Source organism: Aspergillus affinis (genome assembly GCF_023601865.1).
Source record: "Aspergillus affinis strain CMG 70 chromosome Unknown NODE_103_length_130260_cov_86_642442, whole genome shotgun sequence".
NCBI lineage: Eukaryota > Fungi > Ascomycota > Eurotiomycetes > Eurotiales > Aspergillaceae > Aspergillus > Aspergillus affinis.
The window spans coordinates 46,318-65,410 of NW_026515884.1; the positions used below are offsets into that span (position 1 = coordinate 46,318).

A 19,093-nucleotide genomic window follows, 5' to 3' on the forward strand; every position below is an offset into this window, starting at 1 on the left:
ACTCGCGCACCAAGCCGGTTGGCCTCTCCATGACTCGAAAACAAACTTATTCTCGCCTGGTCTCGTGATCATTGTCCCTGGAATCTCTTGGTCCAACTCGGCCGCAATTCTCCGAGGAATGCTCTTTACCTTTCTTTGTCGATCACCAGGCTAACCTCTTTTCCTAACGAGGCAGGGAATCTACTCCTACCAGATTGCTGGTAACAAGGAGAGAAGAGGGAGAGGATTTTTTTTCTACTTTTTGCTTCTCCCTGGTTCATTGTGACTATGGTCATTGACTGTTCCTTGAATATTGGCCAATGGGATCTTTGACACGAAGTTTAGGGGTAGCCGCTCGGACATCTTGGACATTTCAGGGCCTTGCAATGTTCATGACCAAGGCTTTTGGTCTCGCAGCCGGAGTACAAAATTCCTGGCCAAGGAAAACAGAATAGCTCTGCAATTCTTCCTTACCCCAGGAACGTTGTTGCCCTTGATAGATGCAGACAGGAACTTGGTGGAAGCCCCCGGGATGTAACCGGTGACTGGCTGGATCTTTGTTATTGTTGTTGTAGTTGTTGTTGTTATTGACTCCGATGTAGTTCCTCTCCAGGGGTAAGTCCGTCGAGTTCCTTATAATTCCTCGGCTCTTGGAAGATGTTAACATTTTGCCGCGCTGTACTGGCCATTCCCCTCAATGGTTTGCGGTTTATTAGTGCCTTTGTGCTACTGACACAACAAAGAATCTCCAGAGCCACACTGCATTTACGTATCTTTGAGTTCTTTTTTGCAGAGAAACCGTTCATTCTGCACTTCATTTCTTTGTGCTATTTCTGCCGTTAGTAAACGCTACGCAACAGGTTCAGAGGCGAAGACAAGATCATCTCTCAAATATACCACTGGTACCCTTGTCCCTGCTTCTCTACACCACATGTTAAAGCAAGTGATTTATCGCATCGCAGTGCTAATCGTTCTACAGGTCTTATAGTTCTTGCTGAAGTGCGAGCGTCTATTGGCGACAGTGCTCAACATTATTTACATCGGGAATCCCTATATTCTACCCATCAGACCTTCAACGCAGCTACAGCTCTGTCATTCTATCTGGCCTCTCGATATATATAACGCCTCACTCAGCAATCATGACCGGCCTTTCTGGCAAACGCCAGACGCCTGCCCCTCCCAAGTTGAATAGAGACTCCTTTGAGTTTGATAATCCGCATGTTGAACACGTGGAGGTCACTCAGGCTCCAGAAGCAAGCACCAAAGTCGAGTCGAAGGGCTCAGGAAGACTCAGCCCTAGAGCTACCGGTCCCCCAAACATAACCAGTCCTCCACGTGTCCTCGCCAATGCCCGCGCGACACTTCAAAAGCTCACCAAAAGCCCTGGAAGCAAGCAACCAGAAAACCGTCGAAGGTCACCCACTTCGCACCAACCACCGCCAACGGTACCCGCCACCCAGAAGACACATGGGGCTTCACATTCCTCCAGCACAAACCCACCAACAACTCTACCTTATGGTATACATTTCGATCCCACGTGTATGACCCTCCGCATCGGGTATGGATATAACAATCTTGCTCCCCGCTGGCTTCTAAAACCCACAAAGAAGTCTGAGGAAAAGCCGGACTTGGCTGAACTAGAATGGGTATTTGATGCCGGGCCATTTGCGTACGCGATGAACTCAGAGAACAGTTGGTTGAGAAAATACGCATATGGGGTTCTGGAAACCACTTTGGAGAATCCGGTCTTTAGACATAATATCAGAACAGACATCTGGAGTAGGACAGACGGCAACTTCCAAGAAATCGAGGACCCCATACCGTCACTTCCGTCTCCGCCACCTAATGTCGATGTGACTCGACAGGACCAGGGCCCGACTCCGGGCAGTTGGGATGGAAGGGTTTTCAAATTCCCAAACTATGAACGCCCCTCTTTGGCAGATCGAGCCCGTATGTCTATAAAAGTCGCCTTGCTTATCTACAGTTGACTAACATCGAAACAGTGCCCAAGGCCGGGAGTCTATATCAGAACAACCGAACACCCCCGAGACGGATCCCCCGACTCTATGCCGAATCCGACGAGGAAGGCGCGAACAGCACCTCGTCTACTTCCATCGGTGAGTACAAATGGATCTGGTTCATTGTCATCCTGCTTGTGTTGAGCATGTTTCTCTGTCTTTTTCTATACGCGTTCAAGATCATCTAGCGATCGGTTCTAGTACTACCTTTACTACTTACTGCGTTTCTGTCATTCCCTTAACCACATTTTATCCCTCCATGGTTATATTTAGCCCGTCGTTGTAATAGGTCATTAAAAGATGGCTGATAACACATATCCCCCGGCTGGAGAAGGTCGCATTCCTTGCTTTTGCCCCCCTTGCATACCGCATTCCTTTCCCCTGAATGGTTCTAGGAACTAACGCTTTTTCTCGATAGAATCCGAAGAGAGTTCGTCGCCCGGTGATGGTAAGCAGCGCATATTAGATACTCCTGATTGAGCTCTTGAGTCAATTCGGCGAGGACAAATATATGATTTATCTGGGAGATTTGCTAAGAGGTATTCGAGATGGGCGTGACTTGAAAGATACCTCCTTATCCCGATCCGAAAGTATAGAGGAGGGTTCCCAAAGGAGATACCAAGATCCTGCGGTGTCCAGTGGCAGGGCCAGCGCTATCCGCGGTGATGTGAACGAAGTAGATCGAGGAACCAGAGTGATGGATTGGTGCCAGAAGCAAGAGTTGTATACATCTGTTCCATCGGAGGATGACGCGTCTGAAATGTGCCGAAAGCTCGGCATTCCCGACATGCAACAGCGCTGGCTTCACGAACATAGCGCTCGGAATAGGTCGTTTTGGGTTTTCAGCTTGCTTGCAACATACTGCCACATGCTTTGCCTTAGAGAAGAAGAGCAGAGGCGTGAATCCAATGTGCACGATCTCGGAGATTTCGGCCAGTATAAGGAAATCAATCCTGCGAAGAAGGAGATCAATCCTGCGAAGAAGAAGAGGTAAGATCTGAAGTCTTTCTTCGAATGTGTTTGGATATACATTGGACTCACAATGGCCTTAGGATTCGGCGCTTACGTGAAAAGACAGGAAAGGTTTTGAAGAAGTTTGGAAGTCTTTCCAAGCGGAGGAATAGAAAAAGCATTCAGGACTCATAGTGGATGCTCGATGCTGCCTTTTGAAAGAGGTTGATAACGGAGTTCGCTGCCATGGCGTTCTTGTGTCATAAATAGTTTGTATTACTTGCTTCGGGCCTTTACCAACAGATCAAGCCAATAATATTCGCATGGACTTTTATCTTGCTTCAAATTGAACTGGTAGAACTACTCATCTGTACTGCTCAAGTAGGGCTGGCTGGATAGGTATGGGGCTAAGCCAGATCGGGCACCCAATGCAAACAGTGCAAATCAGACAAACCCGATAAACCAGCTCATTGTTCTTCCTTTCCGCGCTGTCTTTCATCATCGCATCTTCTCCGTTTCACCCATTGCTGTGCCATGCCACTGAATATGTCACGGTAGCTGGAAGCCTCTTGTCTTGCTGTGCTCAAATTTCCTGTGTCTGGGCTGATGACTCACGGTGCAAGTGTCCCTGCGTAGAGTCCTTCCAGACAACAGATTCCATCGTGCGGTCGGCGCACTCCGGGAATACTGAACCTCTAAACAAAGAGACCAGGCAACATGTTCACATTCACGCCTTTACTGGGGGCTCAGTCGTCATCGTCAAAGGCCTCCCAGTCGATTCTAGAGCTTGATGGGGGAATCAAGATCCTTGTCGACGTGGGTTGGGGCGATACCTTTGATCCGCTTGATTTGCAGGAACTGGAAAAGTGAGCGCCCTCTTTCACCTCTTTGTCCGCCGTGCCCGGCGTGAGAAGTTGCAATGATCTCTCTAACGATGCTTTTTGAAATAGACATATTCCGACCCTATCTCTGATCCTCTTAACACACGCGACCCCGGCACATATTGGTGCCTTTGCGCACTGCTGCAAGGCCTTTCCCCTTTTTACTCAGATCCCCGTTTACGCTACCGGTCCCGTTATCGCCCTCGGTCGCACGCTGCTCCAGGACCTATATGCATCCTCCCCGCTAGCAGCGACGTTTCTACCGACGACCTCGGTCACCGAGTCTGGGGCGTCCACGGCTGGGCCATCGGTCGCGGAGGGAGAACGGATTCTGCTTCAACCGCCCACCAACGAAGATATTGCCCGATATTTCTCCTTTATTCACCCGTTGAAATACTCGCAGCCTCACGAACCGCTTGCCTCTCCTTTCTCTCCGCCGCTGAACGGCCTGACGTTGACGGCCTACAATGCTGGACATACTGTGGGTGGAACGATATGGCATGTGCAACATGGCATGGAGTCGATTGTGTATGCCGTCGATTGGAACCAGGCTCGAGAGAGCGTGGTAGCCGGTGCGGCGTGGTTCGGAGGATCCGGGGCCAGCGGGGCGGAAGTCATTGAGCAGCTGCGCAAACCTACTGCTCTAGTCTGTAGCACCCGGGGTGGTGATAAGTTCGCACTTCCTGGGGGCCGTAAGAAGCGCGATGATCTCTTACTGGATATGATTCGGAGCTCCCTTGCTAAAGGAGGGACTGTTCTGATCCCAACCGATACCAGCGCGCGTGTCCTGGAACTTGCTTACGCGCTGGAGCACGCGTGGCGCGATGCTGCGGGGAACGAACAAAGCACCGATGCGCTGAAAGGCGCGGGGCTGTATTTGGGTGGGAGAAAGGCTCACACCACGATGAGACTTGCGCGGAGTATGATAGAATGGATGGATGAGAACATCGTGCGCGAGTTCGAAGCAGCCGAGGGTGTCGATGCTACGACGGGCCAGTCCCGGTCCGGAGCCGATGGCCAACGTTCTGGCGGCCAGGCAAACAGCAAGGGCGAAGAGAAAGGAATAGCCCCGTTCACTTTCAAGCATTTGAAGATCGTGGAGCGAAGGAAGCGACTGGAGAAGATTCTAAGTGATCCTACGCCCAAAGTCGTTCTTGCGTCAGACACATCCCTCGACTGGGGTTTCGCAAAGGAATCTCTTCGTCTGGTGGCGGAGGGCCCTAACAACCTCTTGCTACTGACGGAGTCGCTCCACAAGGAGCGACTTCCCGTGGAGCAGGATGAAACCCAACGGAAGACCCTGGGAAGCATGATCTGGGAATGGTACGAAGAAAGAAAAGACGGAGTTGCGCTGGAGAAGGCGTCGGATGGTGAGACAATCGAGCAGATTCACAGTGGCGGACGAGAGCTAGCCTGGACCGACGTCCAGCGAGCGCCGCTAGACGCTGGGGAGCAGCTCATTTATCAGCAGTATCTCGCCACACAACGACAACTCCAGGATACTTCGCAGGCTCGGGGCCAAGAAGCCCTGGACACTGCAGCAGATGCACTGGATGATCGGTCCAGTTCGTCATCAGAAGATTCCGAAGAGGAACAACAGGGACGAGTGTTGAATTTTTCGACTTCTTTGGCACACGTCAACCGGAACAAACTTGGACTTAGCGACGAAGATCTTGGTATCAACGTTCTGCTACGGCGAAAGAATGTGTTCGATTACGACGTTCGCGGCAAGAAGGGTCGCGAGCGAATGTTCCCGTACGTCGCACCGCGGAAGAAGGGAGACGAGTACGGAGAGTTCATTCGACCGGAGGAATACCTGCGTGCCGAAGAACGTGAGGAGGCCGACATGCAACAACGGCGCTCAGACTCGCAGACAAAACTTGGTCAAAAGCGACGATGGGACGAGACCGGACCCAGCGGGGGCCCCAAGCGAGCACACATGGCTGATGGCGCCCAGCGGAGAGACACAGGCGCGGCAGACGACAGCAGTGTTACGGACTCGGAAGACGAAGATAAGGAGGACGCCAATGCTGCGGCGGAGCCTGATGCTACCGACGAGCAATCCTTTGAAGGCCCTGCGAAGGCGGTCTATGAGAAGAGTTCGCTTACGATCAACGCGCGTCTGGCGTATGTGGATTTCACTGGTCTGCATGACAAGCGAAGTTTGGAGATGCTCATCCCGCTGATCCAACCGCGCAAACTGATCCTGGTGGGCGGCATGAAAGAAGAGACCACCGCGCTGGCGACGGAATGCAAGAAACTCCTCGTCGCGAAGGCAGGCATGGACGTGTCTCACGAGGATTTGGCTGTCATCTTTACTCCTGCTAATGGTGAGGTCATCGATGCCAGCGTTGATACCAATGCCTGGATGGTCAAATTGAGCAACAGCCTTGTTCGCCGGCTGAAATGGCAGCACGTCCGCAGCCTTGGGGTCGTCACACTCACGGGACAATTGCGGGCACCCGAACAGAGCTCAGACGAGGATGCGACAGACTCGCCCCATAAAAAGCAAAAACTCCTGGCCGGTGAAGCCGAACCCGAGACCGTGCCGCCGGCAGCGGACGAGGCCAAGCCCCCAACGACAACAGACAAGACGGACGTCTACCCAATGCTGGACACCCTCCCGGCCAATATGGCCGCGGGGACTCGGTCCATGACGCGCCCCCTGCACGTCGGCGATCTGCGACTTGCCGACCTACGCAAGCTCATGCAGGGCGCCGGCCACAAGGCGGAATTCCGCGGCGAGGGAACTCTCCTGATCGATGGGATGGTGGCGGTGCGCAAGTCCGGCACGGGGAGGATCGAGATCGAAGCAGCTGCCCAGTTAGCCACCGCGGGGACTCTACGCGGCGGCGCAGGCAGTTTCCTTGCCGTTAAAAGGAAGATATACGAGGGTCTCGCGGTGGTTGCGGGAAGTTAACTTCTGATTGATTAGTTTTGGGTCCGGGGACTTGGAATGAGGTTGAGCGTTTAATGATGTATTTGTATGCTATGTTATGTGATGTGATATAGGGTGAAAGTCCATGTAGCATCTCAGGGATATCCAAAGTATATTTCATTCTAGTGGTTGTGGAAAGGTTTAGTCTCCTTTCCTGTCAATTTGTAGACTATAAGCCTGTGTGGTTATTGTATTACTATGCATTGAATGCAAGTAATATCAATGAAACGTGCCGTAGCAGTCGTCGTCCAAATCCTCCGTCGGTATGCCCTGTTTATAGTCATTGGTTCGAGGACCGGTATATTTCCTGAATCAGTATATCAGTAAATCAACTACATAAGAATAACAAAAGAGAGATATAACAAAAGAAAAGCACTCACCCCTTCCCAGAAACCCACCACCAAACCAGCGCAAACAACCCAATAAAAGCACCCACAAAGATGCCATAATTCCTAGTCGATAGACAGTCAGCCTTAATCCTTCGACCAACCACTATTGCACCGCCACTCTCCAAATCCAGAACCCCCAAGGGAAACAAACTGGAGTCAACAGCAGAAGAGGAAGAACAAAACATACATATTAACAACCGTAACCGGCATGCTGGGCGGAAAAAACAACACTCCACTAATAAACACCACCCAGACGATCGACACCCAATTAACGACTCCTCGCCACCGTCCCAACGTAAACGGACCTTCCACGAACGGCACCCGGTCTTGGTAGACGCGGTGCGCCAGGATGACGGAGACGTAGGACAGGTCGAGCGCTGGCGCCGTGATGCTGAAGATGGCGGTCACGGTCTGCGTGGATCCGATTGCGATGGTTGTTAGGAGGATGCTGGCCCCGACGACGAACCAGACGGCGTTGAGGGGGGTTTTTGTGGTGGGGTTGATTTTGGAAAGGGTTCTGTTTTTTGAGGGGAGGTTGGGTTAGTGGGTTTATTGGGTTCCTTAAATGGAAAGGGAAAAGGGGATGGATTAGAGTGATACCTCGAAAACGGCACCGCCTCATCTCTCGCAAAGGCATACGCCATGCGCGTATCCGCCAACATGGCCGAGCAGCCCGTGAAGAACTGCACGAGGATCGCGAACCCCCACATAATGGTGCCGCCAGTCTGGCCGCCAGCGTTCAGGAAGATCTGGGCGGCGGGAAGGCCGGTAGGGGTGTCCAGGATGGCGTCGAGGTCGGTGATGCAGAAGCAGAGACAGATGGTTAGGATCCAGCCCATGAGCCCGGAGACAATGACAGCCGATTGAATGGCCAGTGGGCCGAGGGAGGCTGCGTCGTGAGTTTCTTCGGACATGCTGTTTGTTCTTTCTGTTAGTGTTTTGGTGGGCTTGAGGTGTCAGAAGAGGCGGGAGGGAGAAAGGGGGACAGACTGGGTGGTGCCATCATAGTCGGTCATGGTCCAAGCAACGGAGATGAATCCCAATAGGAATGAAAAGATTTTGGATCCCCATCCAGATCCGTCGGTGAAGTGCGTGAAGACCCAGCTGGCGGACTGTTTGTCGGGCGAGGAGAGCAGGACGAAGCAGATGACGATGGTCGCGGTGACTAGAATCAAAGTGAGCTCTGGGTTCGGCTTTTTGCATGATATTTCTCTCAAGCGTACTGTTAATCGGCGCAAACCAGAAAATAATGCGATGCAGCGTCTTCGTTGTCAGCGAGCAAATTACACCCAGCACGCAGAGTAGGACGATAGCTAAGAGGACCGTATCGAATGCAGTTCTGTGCCATTGCACGTCATTAAAACTATCAATCGGCCACGAACAAGACCAGACAACTCACGGCGAATATCTATACTCTCCACCCCCAATCAACCCGGAATTCATACTCGCCGCTGCCAACAGCATCTGGCTGACCGTGTACGTGACACTGGCCACGCCGGCAGTCTGACCGAGGAGGTTGCACCAACCCTGCACCCACGAAAACACCGGCACATGTTCCTCGGGCACCACGTATTTCGTGACGAAGTACATCCCACCAGCCGTGGGATAGGCCGACACCAATTCAGCCACGGAGCTGCCGATACACAACGCCATGCAGGAGCCGACGGCCCAACACCAGACGGCGGCGGCGGGTCCTCCGGCCGCTAGGGGGGCACCGAAAGTGGCGGGCACGGAGCCTAAGATGCCGAGGATGGAGATGGCATACGAGATGGTGGACCATTTGGAGAATTCACGCTTCAGTTCCTGGGGATACTAGGTTAGTGGATAGACCGAGACCATGGAAAAGGGGCAGGCGGGCGGACTTGTTTGTAGCCGATTCGAGCGAGCAGGAGCTCATCGTCGTCGGATATGGAGACCATGATATTTAGTTTTAAATATCTGTCAGGATGGACTGATACTGTCTAGGGGATGCCAACAGAATAAGAATGAAATTACGTGCTATCTCGGCCATCAGGATGATGTTAGCCGGTGCTAAAGAGACGGTGAAGAAGAGCCCCGCCAAGTCGATCAGTCAATCACAGCGGCAATCGGACGTTGAGTAACAGTCCGAGTCGGTCTATTTGTCAATTGCTCGACCCGTTTGTCCTGCAGAGACATAATGCAATTGTAAGCGATTGATCAGATGAAGCGCTTATCAGGGGCAAACAAACGGGTGGGAAGCAAGGGACCGGACCAGCATGCCGGGAATATTGAAGATATCCGACAAATAGCCAGACATTATTCCGGATTGTCTCATGGAAACCTCATTAATTAGTCTTAAATTCGGTCAAAATTGCCGACGGAAGTCAGACAGAAGTACTTTGGGGACAGAGCAGAGTCCCTCGAGGCTTTCTAGGGCAAGGGACACCTCGTGCGCGGAGCAACGTTGATCCGGGCTGTTTCTGTCTACGTTGCTTGATGGAGATGTGCTTCACGTCTTCGCCCTCGACCTCGACGCTTCGCTGCTCCTCGTCGCTGCTTCACCCGCGATTCTCTCGCTGGGTTTTCTCTTTCGCTTTCGCATTCCTGGTCTCGCCGTCCATCCTCTCTTCCCCGTCTGTTCGGTCCTCCTTTCTCTAACCAACCCGAATCTTCACCCGACTATGATCCACCATGGCCGACTATCCCCCTATGTATAACGCCTACGGCCAACCTGTCGCAGATCCCTCCGATCCTAATCGAATGCAATCGCCTCCTGCCGGCTTCCCTCCCGGTCCTTCTCCTCCTCAGCCTGGTGCTCCTTACGGGAGCCCGCCTCCGAGTCAATGGTCTACCTACGGCGCTCCTCCCCCGCAACAACAATATCAACAACATCCGCAGCAACTACAACAACCCCCGCCGGCGCGCGGTCTCGCCCCCAGTCCGCAATTCGGGTACAATGCAGATCCCCAGGCTGCAGTGAGCCCTCCCATGGACCCCTCGATGGCGGGATTGGCGTCGCAGATGAGTGGGTTGGGAATCGTGGGCGAGGGCGGGGCCCGCGCCTCCAAGAAGAAGCATCGTCATGCCCACCACGAGATTGGCGGGGCCTCAGCGTCGGGCTCGGTTCCGCAGCAGATGCCCGGCATGTTGGCCCCCGAACCGACGTCGCAGTTCTTGAATACGGGTTTGAACCAGGCACCGCGGTCGGTCTCTCCGGCCGTGGGAGGCGTCAGTCCCGCCATGGGCTTGCAACCACAACCGGGTTTCCCAGGAACGGGCGCTCCAGGATCGGTGCCGACGCAAGGCAAGATTGATCCGGAGCAGATTCCCAGCATCCCTCGATCTCGCGACCTCCCCGCCCAGTACTACTTCAACCATGTCTACCCTACGATGGAACGCCATCTCCCTCCGCCGGCCGCCGTGCCCTTCGTGGCCCATGACCAGGGCAATTCATCTCCCAAGTACGCCCGTCTCACGCTCAACAACATCCCCTCCGCCTCCGACTTCCTCACTTCAACTGCGCTGCCGCTGGGAATGATCCTGCAGCCATTGGCTCGTCAGGACCCGGGCGAACAGCCCGTCCCCGTGCTGGACTTTGGCGACGCTGGACCGCCGAGATGCCGCCGATGCCGTACCTACATCAACCCCTTCATGAGCTTCCGATCGGGCGGAAACAAGTTTGTCTGTAACATGTGTACCTTCCCTAACGACGTGCCGCCCGAATACTTTGCCCCCGTGGACCCGTCGGGGTCGCGCATCGACCGCATGCAGCGTCCGGAGTTGATGATGGGAACCGTCGAATTTGTGGTGCCCAAGGAATACTGGAACAAGGAGCCCGTGGGTCTGCAGCTGTTGTTCATGGTCGATGTCAGCCAGGAGTCCATCAACCGAGGGTTCTTGAAGGGGGCATGCAAGGGTATTTTGAACGCGCTCTACGACACGGAAAATACCAAGGAGGGCGAGTCGCCGCAACGAATACCCGAGGGGGCTAAGATCGGAATTGTTACCTTTGACCGAGAGGTGCACTTCTACAACCTAAGTGTGAGTTGTCTACGCTCTGAGTGCTAGCAAAGATAACCGCAGATTCTGACCCATAGAACCAGGCGCAACTCGAGCGCGCGCAGATGATGGTCATGACCGATCTGCAGGAGCCGTTTGTCCCCTTGAGCGAGGGACTGTTTGTCGATCCTTACGAGTCTAGGTACGCGATCAACTCGTCTTTTGCAGTGGTTTAAACTGATACTGACATACGTCCTAGGGATGTGATTACTTCTCTTTTGCAACAAATCCCCACCATCTTCTCCCACCTCAAGACGCCGGAAGTGGCACTACTGCCCGCGCTGAATGCGGCTCTGTCTGCGCTGCATGCGACCGGTGGAAAGGTCATCGCTGCCGTGTCTAGCCTCCCCAACTCGGGTCCCGGTGCGCTGGTTATGCGCGAAGACCCTAAGGTACACGGAACGGACGCGGAGCGGAAGCTCTTCACGACCGAGCAGGCCGACTGGAGAACCGCGGCCGGCAAGCTGGCGGAGGCGGGCATCGGCGTGGACTTGTTCATGGCGGCGCCGGGCGGAACCTACGTGGATGTGGCGACAGTTGGTAAGTACTTTGACAATGGAAGATATGGCCTGAAACAACGGCTAAACTCGAGACAGGCCACATCGCTGAAGTGACGGGCGGAGAGACGTTCTTCTACCCCAACTTCCACGCGCCTCGGGATCTCCTGAAGCTGTCGCGAGAGATCGCGCATGCCGCCACGCGCGAGACCGGATACCAGGCTCTGATGAAGGTGCGCTGCTCGAACGGATTGCAGGTGTCGGGATACCACGGCAACTTCGTGCAACATGCGCTGGGGGCGGATCTAGAGATCGGAGCCATCGATGCGGACAAGGCGATCGGCGTGATGTTCAGCTATGACGGCAAGCTGGATCCCAAGCTGGACGCGCACTTCCAGGCGGCCTTACTGTACACGTCGGCCAACGGACAGCGCCGGGTGCGCTGCATAAACGCAGTGGCGGCGGTCAACGAGGGCGGTCTGGAAACGATGAAGTATATCGACCAGGACGCAGTGGTCAGCATCATGGCCAAGGAGGGTAGGTGTTCCTGTCAATGAGATCTTATGGTTTTTCGCTGACTGTTGGAATCTAGCCGCGTCCAAGACGGTGGACAAGTCGCTCAAGGACATCCGGGCCAGCGTGACGGAAAAAACGGTGGATATATTCAGCGGTTATCGCAAGATCTTCTCCGGGTCGCATCCGCCGGGGCAACTGGTGTTGCCGGAGAACTTGAAAGAGTTTTCCATGTACATGTTGAGCTTGCTTAAGTCGCGAGCACTGAAGGGTAAGATCCAGTCCACAAGGCCAAAACCGAAGTACAAATGCTAAACCCAAACAGGTGGACAAGAAGCATCAGACCGACGGATTCACGACATGCGCATGCTCCGATCGATAGGATGCACAGAACTCTCGCTGTACCTGTATCCGCGCATCATTCCTATCCACAACATGCAGCCGGAAGACGGATTCCCCAACGAGCAGGGACAACTACAGGTGCCGCCGTCGCTGCGGGCCAGCTACTCTAAGATCGAGGATGGAGGCGTCTATCTCGTGGACAACGGACAGGTCTGTCTACTGTGGCTGCACGCCCAGGTGTCCCCCAACCTGCTCGAGGACCTGTTCGGCGAGGGCCAGAACTCGCTGCAAGCCCTCAACCCCCAGACATCGTCGATCCCGCTGCTGGAGACGCATCTGAACGCCCAGGTGCGGAACCTCGTCCAGTACTTCTCGACGATCCGGGGCTCCAAGGCCGTGACGATCCAGCTGGCGCGCCAGGGTCTGGACGGTGCGGAGTACGAGTTCGCCCGCTTACTGCTGGAGGACCGCAACAACGAGGCGCAGAGCTACGTGGACTGGCTGGTCCACGTCCACCGACAGATCAACCTCGAGCTGGCGGGACATCGCAAGCGAGAGGATGCCTCGGCCGACGCGTCCTTGACTAGTCTGGCTGGATTACGGGCCCCATATTGGTAGTTTGGGGAAAGGTCTAGACTTGGTCATTTGACAGGGGGGATGAGGGGAGAGAGGGGAATGTATGTAGTAGTGAAAGAAGAGGGTTCGATTTGAATTGGTACAGCCTATTAGCTTCCTTCACTTGTCTTTTTTTCTTCTTCTTTTTTTCACCTTTTTCTATCTAGATAAGTATACGTTAGTGCGAACCAATCCCGTCGAATTCTTGGGTCATGGAAGGGAAGAGAAGAAAGAAAGAAGAGAGAAAGAACGGTATCAGCATGGCTGGATGCAACCAGACTTGTAGACAGACCCTGGACCAGGTCAGGACCATGGTCGCATACCCTGTTCCTTTTTCTTTCTTTTTAGAAAAAGACAAAGGACAGTTTCTGGTTGGAGCACTCTGTTTCGGAAGGGAAGGGAGGAGAAAGTCCCTGTCCCTGTCCCTGTTCTTGACCCTGTCCCTGAACCAAAGCCGTCATGTGCCACCCATAAGCAGAGGGGCCCAAGGCGATGGCAAATAAGGCAGAAAAGAAAAAGAAAAAGAAAAAGGAACAGATACGAGAGAGAAGTGGAGATCCTCAGTCATACCAATGAAAATAAAGTATCGACTAAGATGCCTAGTCTAGTCATTTCAAGTCAAGTCACTCTCGGTCGAGTCGGTGACAGTTTCGGCTACCGAGCGATCTCTGTCAGGGCAGTGTCAGTCTGTCTGGGAATCTACAGGAACAAGAAAGAACAAGAAAAAGAAAAAAAAAAATCTCAAACACGGAACCACAAAGAGCAAAGAAATGGAACATAAGGGGAAAAGGGACCAAAAAAAGGGACCAAAGACGATCGGCAAACGACTGACACCCCAAATACCGAGAGAACAACTACTCCTATGGACGGTGATTTGGTACCTGCATTTCAAATCGGCTGATTCTCCGTCTTCTGAACGTTGAGAACCCAATAATCAGTCTGTCCGAGAAAACCCCTTACACTGGGTGTGCCCAGTCGGTAGCGTGCTCTGGTTCACACGCAGTCGGAAGCATCGAATAGGAAACACAGACAAAAAAGAAAGGAAAGGAAAGTAAATCTACCGAGGATTTTCCCGGCCAGAGGACCCACGGACGAGAAAGAGGATGGAAGATATCCGCACATGGCGAACTTGAGAGGCACAGCTAGCCAGAGAGAGGGCAGTCAAAGCATGGACAGCATTGAGCCTGGCAGCGTCATCCTTCCCCATAAATATGCAGACTTGATCCAATGGCAAAACAATGTCAAGTGGATCGGAGGGGATTTTTTCGTTGGAGATGGCGGTGGATCCGTGGGAAGAGACGGCGCCTCGCCGGAGGAAAGAAAGGAAAAGAAGGGCAGAAGAAGGGACTTTCCGTGGGTCGCTAGGGTTAGGGTTCTTGGTGCACGCACTTGTTACATGTTATAGACTTGTGTGCACGGCGTTATATGGGCATAGTAGTATTGCCACGACATAACAGCCACGCAGAGTTTGACTGGCCACTCGCCTTGGCTGACGGTCGAATTCCGTTGGAGTTGCCTTGGTCTCTCTGTCTGTTTCGTGATCTTTGATCCCTGTAGGGCCTGGTCTGGTCGGGTCGGGTCCAAGTCTTGGTGCTTTGTTGGTGATAGACCGGGATCAATGGATGGATGCGTCGAGAACGTCTTGTCTTTCTTGTCCTTCTTTTTGAGGCCTTTCTTGGATGTAGTATTGAATGACCGATAGATCAATCAATTAATTCATTGTAGTCTACGAACAGAAAGGTAATGTCTGTCAAGTACGGCACATTAAAAATCCATCCTGTCCCATCTTCGAAGGACATGACAGCGCGCATGCATGCAGGTTAGATTACGGTGGATTGCAATCTCACCGACCTGACACATCCGTAGACAGCATGCATTGCTCTCTCTCATTTTCCTGTAGACAACACGCCGAGAGTGCCACGAAAAAGACGTGGGCACAACCAACCAGAGGCACTCCATCTCCCCGGCGTTTCATGCCAGTCCCGGCAGTTCAACGATCCAGGCCTTCCGATCTCCAACTGGTTTCCAAACTCGCCGGCTGTCTGGGTCGAGGGTAAACGAAGGGTTTGACGGTGGGGAACTCTTCATCTTCGCCATGGCCGTTAGAGTTTGTTGCCCCTGCGCCTCTGGTATCCGGTGTTTCGTGGCGGACAGGCACCGAAGCCAATTTGGAGGGGAATGACATATAAATATCCTGTCCGTCGTCGATGGTTTGCGATTCTTCTCAACAACAACATTCTCTTGATCAGTCTATCTCTTTTTGATTCATTCGAATCGTCCTTCTTTTTTGTCTTTCTTGACTATCAGTCTTTACTTGTCTGTTGTACAGACTTCATTCTCTACATTCCACTTTCTCTATACTTAGTCTCTTCAGACTTACTATCATTCTTTCAAGTTCAAGAAAGAACCGTTCATCAAAAAACTCAATCAAAATGATGTTCAAGTCCCTCCCTCTCATGGCCACTCTCGCCACGGCCCTTCCCTACTACCTGAACGCCACCACCAACGGCACCGCTGCTAGCACCATCATCCGTCGTGACGGCGGCGGCGGCGGCGGCGTCAACATCGTCAACAACCTGGATTCCAACGTCTACGCGTGGTCTGTGTCTGATAGAGTCAGTCACATGCATACCCTCTCTGCGGGCGGCGGCAACTACCAGGAATCGTGGCAAAGCAACGACAACGGCGGCGGCATCTCCATCAAGCTGTCCATGTCCGAAGACCAGTCCGACGTGCTGCAGTTCGAGTACACCCAGTCCGGCAACACCATCTTCTGGGACATGTCCTGCATCGATATGGGCAGCGACTCTAGCTTCACTAAGCACGGTTTCTCCGTCGAGCCTAGCCAGACTGGCGACGACTGCCCCAGCGTTAACTGCGCTGCTGGCGACACTAGCTGCGCCGAGGCTTACCTCCAGCCTAAGGATGACCATGCTACCCACGGCTGCCCTATCGATACCTCATTCTCACTGAGCCTGGGTAACTAGATTACCTCATGACGAACAAAAGATGCGCTCTAGATGAGTGGCTCCCGGGAAATGATGCAGGATGATGTCAACCAATGACCGCATTCCTTATTCTTTCCTTCAATCTTTATGAACATGACTTGATGCTACGACGGAAAATGGAAATGGAAAACGGAAACGGAAATGGGAAAATGGGAAAACTGGGCTGTGATTTGAGATCACACTTGTGGAGTTGGGTGGAACATTTGCTTTTTTGCGAAAGACTTTGATTTCAAGAGACAGACTTTCGTTCCTTTGCTTTTTACCTTCTCTTTTCACTTTTTACTTTCCTTCGACGATACCTTTGATTGATACAATTCAACTTTTTACAAAAAGAAACAAACATCCGATCTCATCTAGTAAATCCTGCACCAAAAAAGAAAGAAAACACTTGAGTAATAATCCCAGAATCAAACGTTGAAGCCCAGGCCACAACCATTAGGGCTGACATGAGCCAAACCCACCAAAAGCGAAACGAGAACCAAGCCTTTGACCGGTGTTTTGGCCACAGTGGATCCCTTTATCGGGCTCATAGCCTCATTCCCTCCCTCCCTCCCAAAAGTCACAGTCCAACGAACTAAAAGGCAAACAGACGCTAAAGTGGAACCCCTGACGCCATGCGGTCCTAACCAGTCAGATTGGCGCCGATTGAGTCCACCCGATCTTGATCTTGATCTCATTGGCTTTGTGTGTCCGTTAGACAGACACTTATTTTGACTTTCCCTGAGGACTTCAACAATGAGGCATTTTTAGCGCCAATCCTTGTTCAGGCGAGGGAGTCTAGACTCTTGACTGTGAGGGATGTCATTACTCGTTTGTGCGTGGCGAGTCTAGATTCGTTGGTGGATCTTGGATAACTCGGTCATTACTGAGTACAGTTTACGGTGACAAGGAGGCTGGTTAGTCAGCGTTAGTTGTGTCACTGTCCTTGTTTAGGTTCACAATTCTTGTTATCATAATTTTTGCTCTTGATGAATAGTATAATTAAGTTGGAAATAGCCTTTGAGGAAAATATTCCCGCAGATGACTGACTTCATGACTTTTGGTGGTTGAGGTTACATTCGGTCGTGAGGCATCTACGAGGAAGCGTGTCCATTGTCCATTATTGTAAGACTGTAGAACGGAGCACACTCGCTGTCAATATCTTGGCGAGAACAATCATCAGAATTAGTAATTATTAATCACCTAGCATGCAGTTCGCAGACCAGAAAGGCATGCTTCACGATCTTGACTTGACTGAAGTAGGGCTTGAGTGGTCCGGTGGATGGGAATGGAGGGATGACATCATCATCATCAACGATGGATTTCCGAAGTCTCCGGTTACTTTTCTTCCTCGAGATTGTTTGCTTCTGAACACTTGAGATGTGATTGCTTCTTAGTAGTAGTATTATTGGGGTGTACATGGTTACCAGGTAAGATGAAAAAATGGGTATTCGGTTGCAATTTGTTAGTAACGTTTACATTGACAAGATGACCCTTTTTCCTCTTCAGAATTAGAAATGCCCTTTCACGATTGCCTAGGCCGGGCTTGTAGTACCGACCGAATTAGTCTACCTTCTAGAGTTATCAATTCACGCCGAATGATGTATTCCAAACAATCTTGAATGCAATGGCTATCGAACATAAACCATCACGTATCCATCGAATACTGATGCGAGAAAATGACACGTTCTGGTCACTTTCAATGTAAAGCCAGGATATAGTTAGACCCCTCAATACTGCCCGCGTAAGCAAAGATACACTGAATATTGATAATTCAACGGAACCATACATTTATGTGAGCAAGAGCTTAAGAAAAGATTGAGAAGTATCCAACAATAGATATGACCATAGAAGATCTGGTGCACACCCTCTACACACTCATAAAAGAAAACACAATCCTTAAAGGTTCGTCTCGACATGTGCTGACAGCTCGCCCTGGGCCCATGTGAACAGTTCTTCCTGTAGCTCATGATTCTGGCTGAGTTTCGAGCCCGACTCTGCCTTGCCAACAGGACCATAGTACTGTCCGTGTTTCGCCTCAGGGCTCACAGCCGCATAATTCTGAGAAAGGGCGCCTTTCTCTACCGAGGTAGCAGCCAAGCAAATGGCGGCATTGAGAAAGGGCTTGAGAAAAGTGCCCGTTGAGGCAAGGTGAAGGTTGGTCGCCACCATGCCGGGGTGAACCGGGATGATCTTGACTTCTGTTTCCCTGGCCGCCAAAGCTCGCGCATAGTGAAGATTGGCGAGCTTGGACGTTGTGTATCGCTTGGTAGTATGTCGGCCGGGGACACTCGTTCGAAGCTCGTCACACTGATAAATGTCACTAGGCGCCCTGGCGTGGGCGGCAGAAGAGAGCATAACCGTCCGTGTCTGACTGTTCACCTTTGTCGTCTTTCGCAGAGTTGGTAATAGCAACTGCGTGAATAACGCTGGACCCAGGAGATTCGTTCCGAATTGGATCTCGTATCCGTCCTCCGTGACATCTTCTGGAGTCATCATGATGCCGGCATTGTTGATCAGGATGTCCAAGCGAGACTCTTGACGAAGGAAGTCTGCCGCAGCTGCTTTGATGCTGCTAAACGACGCAAGGTCCAGTTGGAGGAAACGGATATTGGTGAAAGTTTGATTGGCCTCCTTTAGCTTTGCAATGGCTTCTTCGGCCTTGGATTGGGATCGAGCAGCGAGGTAGATACTCGCGGGGTTATGTTCGCTGAGCTGGCGGATCGTTTCATAACCAAGACCCACGTTGCCCCCAGTGACAATTATGACCTGGTCGCGAAGATCGGGGATATCCTGACTGCTGAATGGAGGCATGAGTGCGAAATGCAAATTAAGTTGAAGCAGGGCAGTCTGGTATTCCATGAACAGTGAATAGAAGGCTGAGGGGAGGTGCAGACCTGGCGAAGAGCCTTTCTTTTAATACCCCTATCTGAATACCAGCTACATTGACTGTGCTCTCCTCG

At 52.2% G+C, this 19,093-nt stretch overlaps 5 protein-coding genes across 5 annotated transcripts; 3 read left to right on the forward strand and 2 right to left on the reverse strand.

Moving 5' to 3' along the window:
• Positions 1–1,118: 1,118 nt before the first annotated feature.
• Positions 1,119–6,749, forward strand: KD926_000131 (cleavage polyadenylation factor subunit CFT2; the record flags this gene model as incomplete). Its single annotated transcript, XM_053104056.1, has 6 exons — positions 1,119–1,929; positions 1,983–2,096; positions 2,416–2,445; positions 2,594–2,987; positions 3,656–3,814; positions 3,899–6,749. The coding sequence occupies 6 exons, from the start codon at positions 1,119–1,121 to the stop codon at positions 6,747–6,749; spliced, it is 4,359 nt and encodes a 1,452-aa protein (XP_052952626.1).
• A 237-nt stretch (positions 6,750–6,986) lies between these two features.
• Positions 6,987–9,075, reverse strand: KD926_000132 (amino acid permease; the record flags this gene model as incomplete). Its single annotated transcript, XM_053104057.1, has 8 exons — positions 6,987–7,074; positions 7,148–7,219; positions 7,344–7,673; positions 7,757–8,071; positions 8,147–8,321; positions 8,380–8,495; positions 8,556–8,959; positions 9,019–9,075. 8 exons carry the CDS (start codon positions 9,073–9,075, stop codon positions 6,987–6,989), a joined length of 1,557 nt encoding a protein of 518 aa, XP_052952627.1.
• A 733-nt stretch (positions 9,076–9,808) lies between these two features.
• On the forward strand, positions 9,809–13,146 carry KD926_000133 (Sec23/Sec24 family protein; the record flags this gene model as incomplete). The annotated part of the gene is made up of 6 exons (XM_053104058.1): positions 9,809–11,158; positions 11,215–11,318; positions 11,376–11,716; positions 11,773–12,210; positions 12,266–12,457; positions 12,512–13,146. 6 exons carry the CDS (start codon positions 9,809–9,811, stop codon positions 13,144–13,146), a joined length of 3,060 nt encoding a protein of 1,019 aa, XP_052952628.1.
• A 2,429-nt stretch (positions 13,147–15,575) lies between these two features.
• On the forward strand, positions 15,576–16,130 carry KD926_000134 (putative extracellular thaumatin domain protein; the record flags this gene model as incomplete). The annotated part of the gene is made up of 1 exon (XM_053104061.1): positions 15,576–16,130. One exon carries the CDS (start codon positions 15,576–15,578, stop codon positions 16,128–16,130), a length of 555 nt encoding a protein of 184 aa, XP_052952629.1.
• A 1,899-nt stretch (positions 16,131–18,029) lies between these two features.
• Positions 18,030–18,992, reverse strand: KD926_000135 (short chain dehydrogenase; the record flags this gene model as incomplete). The annotated part of the gene is made up of 1 exon (XM_053104062.1): positions 18,030–18,992. One exon carries the CDS (start codon positions 18,990–18,992, stop codon positions 18,030–18,032), a length of 963 nt encoding a protein of 320 aa, XP_052952630.1.
• Between the last annotated feature and the right edge of the window lie 101 nt (positions 18,993–19,093).